The sequence below is a fragment of the Poecilia formosa genome, unplaced genomic scaffold (assembly GCF_000485575.1).
Source record: "Poecilia formosa unplaced genomic scaffold, Poecilia_formosa-5.1.2 Scaffold372, whole genome shotgun sequence".
Lineage (NCBI taxonomy): Eukaryota > Metazoa > Chordata > Actinopteri > Cyprinodontiformes > Poeciliidae > Poecilia > Poecilia formosa.
This window is the reverse complement of record NW_006800311.1, coordinates 244,257-247,380: the sequence shown is the minus strand read 5'-3', so window position 1 is coordinate 247,380 and position 3,124 is coordinate 244,257. Positions and strand designations below refer to the sequence as shown.

The 3,124-nt window shown below is 43.5% G+C and overlaps 1 protein-coding gene across 1 annotated transcript in view; it reads left to right on the top strand.

Annotated features, from left to right (window-relative positions):
- The first annotated feature begins 819 nt into the window (after positions 1 to 819).
- The window catches only part of adrb2a (adrenoceptor beta 2, surface a), a 5,323-nt gene continuing 3,018 nt past the window's right edge, over positions 820 to 3,124 (top strand). The window contains exons 1-2 of the mRNA XM_007575207.2: positions 820 to 1,051; positions 1,372 to 3,124. The exon at positions 1,372 to 3,124 is cut by the window's right edge and continues 3,018 nt beyond it. Coding sequence (XP_007575269.1) covers positions 1,372 to 2,607 — 1,236 coding nt within the window. The 5' untranslated portion in view covers positions 820 to 1,051 and the 3' untranslated portion in view covers positions 2,608 to 3,124. The remainder of the gene's footprint in view (positions 1,052 to 1,371) is intronic.

Genomic DNA, 3,124 nt, shown 5'->3' with positions numbered 1-3,124 from the left:
ACATTTAGAGGCTTTTGGTTGAACTCAAAAACATTTTTGGTTCAATCTCAAAAACTCTGTGTTTGCTTGTTTAATACAAAGGCACAATTCATAACCGATCGGTATTTGAATATGTGTGTGAATCTTTGCATAGTCCTTTTTATAGACTTGTCAGCATGGAGTGCACATTTCTGGTGACTCCAAAATGTTTTTTACTGGCAAAGCATTGCATGAGATTTAGCCCTGAGGCACCTACACCCTGCAGACCGTCACTACGGAGTCCTATTAATAATGCCCGGTGTCATTTCATTGGTTGCGGCTGAAACCTTTTCAGAGGTAATTTCTAAATAAAAAAAAAAAGTTGAGCACTGTACCAAACACACAGTCACTCAACAACATTCCAAGGTGTTGTCGCGCCAAGAAGTCTGAGAAAACTCAACTGTCGCTGAATCATAAATAATGTAGATCCAGTCATTTTCTAATTTGACCTTCCAGGTAAACCTGCTGTAAATCTACCACGATCGTACAAACAGTCCTATAAAGAGGGTCACCTGTTTTTAATGGGATCCAAACTAACAAACAAAGAGACTAAAATCTCTCCTGTGTCCTGGAGTGTACCACACAACTGAATATTTTGACACCACTGTAAACATAGCATTCGTTCTGGAACATATTTGCAACGTCTTTACATATGTAAATTTTTACCCTTTGACCGTGTTGCTGATTTATTTCTTTCGCTCTCTTGCTCTCTCTCTCTCTCTCTTTTGCAGCCCTGCAACTCCAACCGCAGGGACAGTGTGTTCAAACTCCTGAGAGCTCTCAGCACTCTGCACAGCCCGGCCGCCTGATTGGCTGAGCGCCGACCATGATGTCATCACAGCGTGCTATAAGGGCTCTGACAAACAGCCTGGGAGACACATTAGAGGAAACACTGCTCAACTGACGGAGTCAGGAGTGAGACAGGCTAAGATTAAAAAAGTGGAGCGGGCATGTGACACTCTGCAGGAGTTATCCGCGCTCTGGCATCTGTACAGTGCAAGGCAAGCAGGACTCACAACAACTACCTGTTGAGGTTCGTAATGTGTGTGTGTGTGGTTTTTTTTGTTTTTAAATGTTTTCTTGCTACATGTTTCTGAAGCTTCTTGGAGCAGATGTTGATATTTATGTTCTGTAAGCCTGCAGCTTAGCCACTGAAATATTCTTTTCTTTTTGTTGTTAGTAATAGTTGTAAAATTACACATTCAAAACCTTAGTACAGAAAGTTTTGTTTTCTTTTCAGCTCAAGTAATTTTTATCTTTTTCTCATGCGTGTGTGTCTGTCTTTGTGGTGTGTGTGTGTGTGTGTGTGTGTGTGTGTGTGTGTGTGTGCCTGTCCACCTGTGGTCTCTCCAGATGGAAAATTCAACGTTCTCTAGCACATTAAATGCCTCCACAACAGCAATCCCACCAGGCGAGATTGAGAAGGAACTCAAGATCTTCCTGGGAATAATCCTGTCTCTACTTGTTCTGCTAATTGTTTTTGGAAACATCCTCGTCATAACCGCCATTGCCCGCTTCCAGCGACTGCAGAACGTGACCAACTGCTTCATCACGTCCCTGGCCTGTGCTGACCTGGTCATGGGTCTTATTGTTGTTCCTTTTGGTGCCTGTAACATCATTTTTAAGAAATGGCACTTTGGTGTATTTTGGTGCAAATTCTGGACTGCCACTGATATCCTCTGTGTGACGGCCAGCATCGAGACACTGTGTGTCATAGCCCTAGACCGATATGTGGCCATTACTTCACCCTTTCGTTACCAGTCAATGTTGACAAAGTGCAGAGCTCGAGTTTTGATTGTTATTGTTTGGGCGATTGCTGCGTTGATATCCTACGTTCCCATCCACACGGGGTTGGCATATTCAAACAAGACTGGTACAGATGTGAAATGCAAACTTAATGATCCTGACTGTTGCGAGTTTCATGTCAAGCCAGAATATGCCATCGGTTCCTCCGTCATCTCGTTCTACATCCCTTTGTTCATCATGATTTTTGTGTACAGCCGTGTTTTCCAGGAAGCCAGGCGACAGCTGAAAAAGATTGACCAAAGCGTTGGACGCTTTCATAACACTGACAGCAGCGACTTGAAGTCCCTAGAATCTAACAACGGATGGGGGCTAAAAAAGGCCAAGTTTTGCCTTCGAGAACATAAAGCCTTAAAGACTCTGGGCATAATCATGGGGGTGTTCACCCTTTGTTGGCTGCCATTCTTTTTGCTCAACGTGGTGGTGACCATGACAGATAGCAACCTCGAAATCCCCTTTAAAGTACTCAACTGGATCGGTTTCTCAAACTCTGCCTTCAATCCAATGATTTACTGCAGGAGTCCTGAGTTCAGGCACGCTTTCCAGGACATCCTCTGCATGAAGAGGAACCACCTCAGCAACCCGGGACCGGTCAATGGATATGTCCACAGCCGCAACAGCTGGCAGAGTGAGCGACAGGGACGCAGTAAGGGCAGCTCAGATGATGGCGACCCCACTGAAAGGTGTCTGGGGAAGGTGTCGGAGGTCTGCGAAGGAGAAGACAAAACCACGGACTCTAATGGAAACTGCAACAAAAGCCTGCCGACTGTGACAACAAGCCTGTAGACTTGGAGCTGTGAGAGTTCAGCCGGATGATTGTCACAGCCTTCATGAACTTTCTTTTTTTCCTCAATGGTCTGTTGAAGGTAAGGCCAGCCAAGGTGGCCTGCTGACTGCAATGATCCCTTTGAGCTGAGGAATGTATTTATTTTTCCCATCATTTCCACGTTTGATACTGTAGGATGATTTTATTTTTATTTTTTTTTTTTTTTTCCTTCGAGATTTCTTTAAGCTACCTCAGACCTGCTTTACAATATTTTCGTGTTAACTGTCTTTGACATTGCGCCCGCTTTAGTTAAACTATTGTGGTATCTCAGATGTTTTTTGTTTTGTTTTGTTTTTTTAACCATGTAATATGCTTTATGAAAGTCATAATTACAGCTCGTCGTTTTCACATTTTTCTGCTTTAAGCTCCTAGGGAATGATGACTTTCTTTCTAAATCAAGTCAGTTTCATTTTGAGCATGCCTGCTTGGCAGAAAAACACACACACACACACACACACACACACACACACACACACA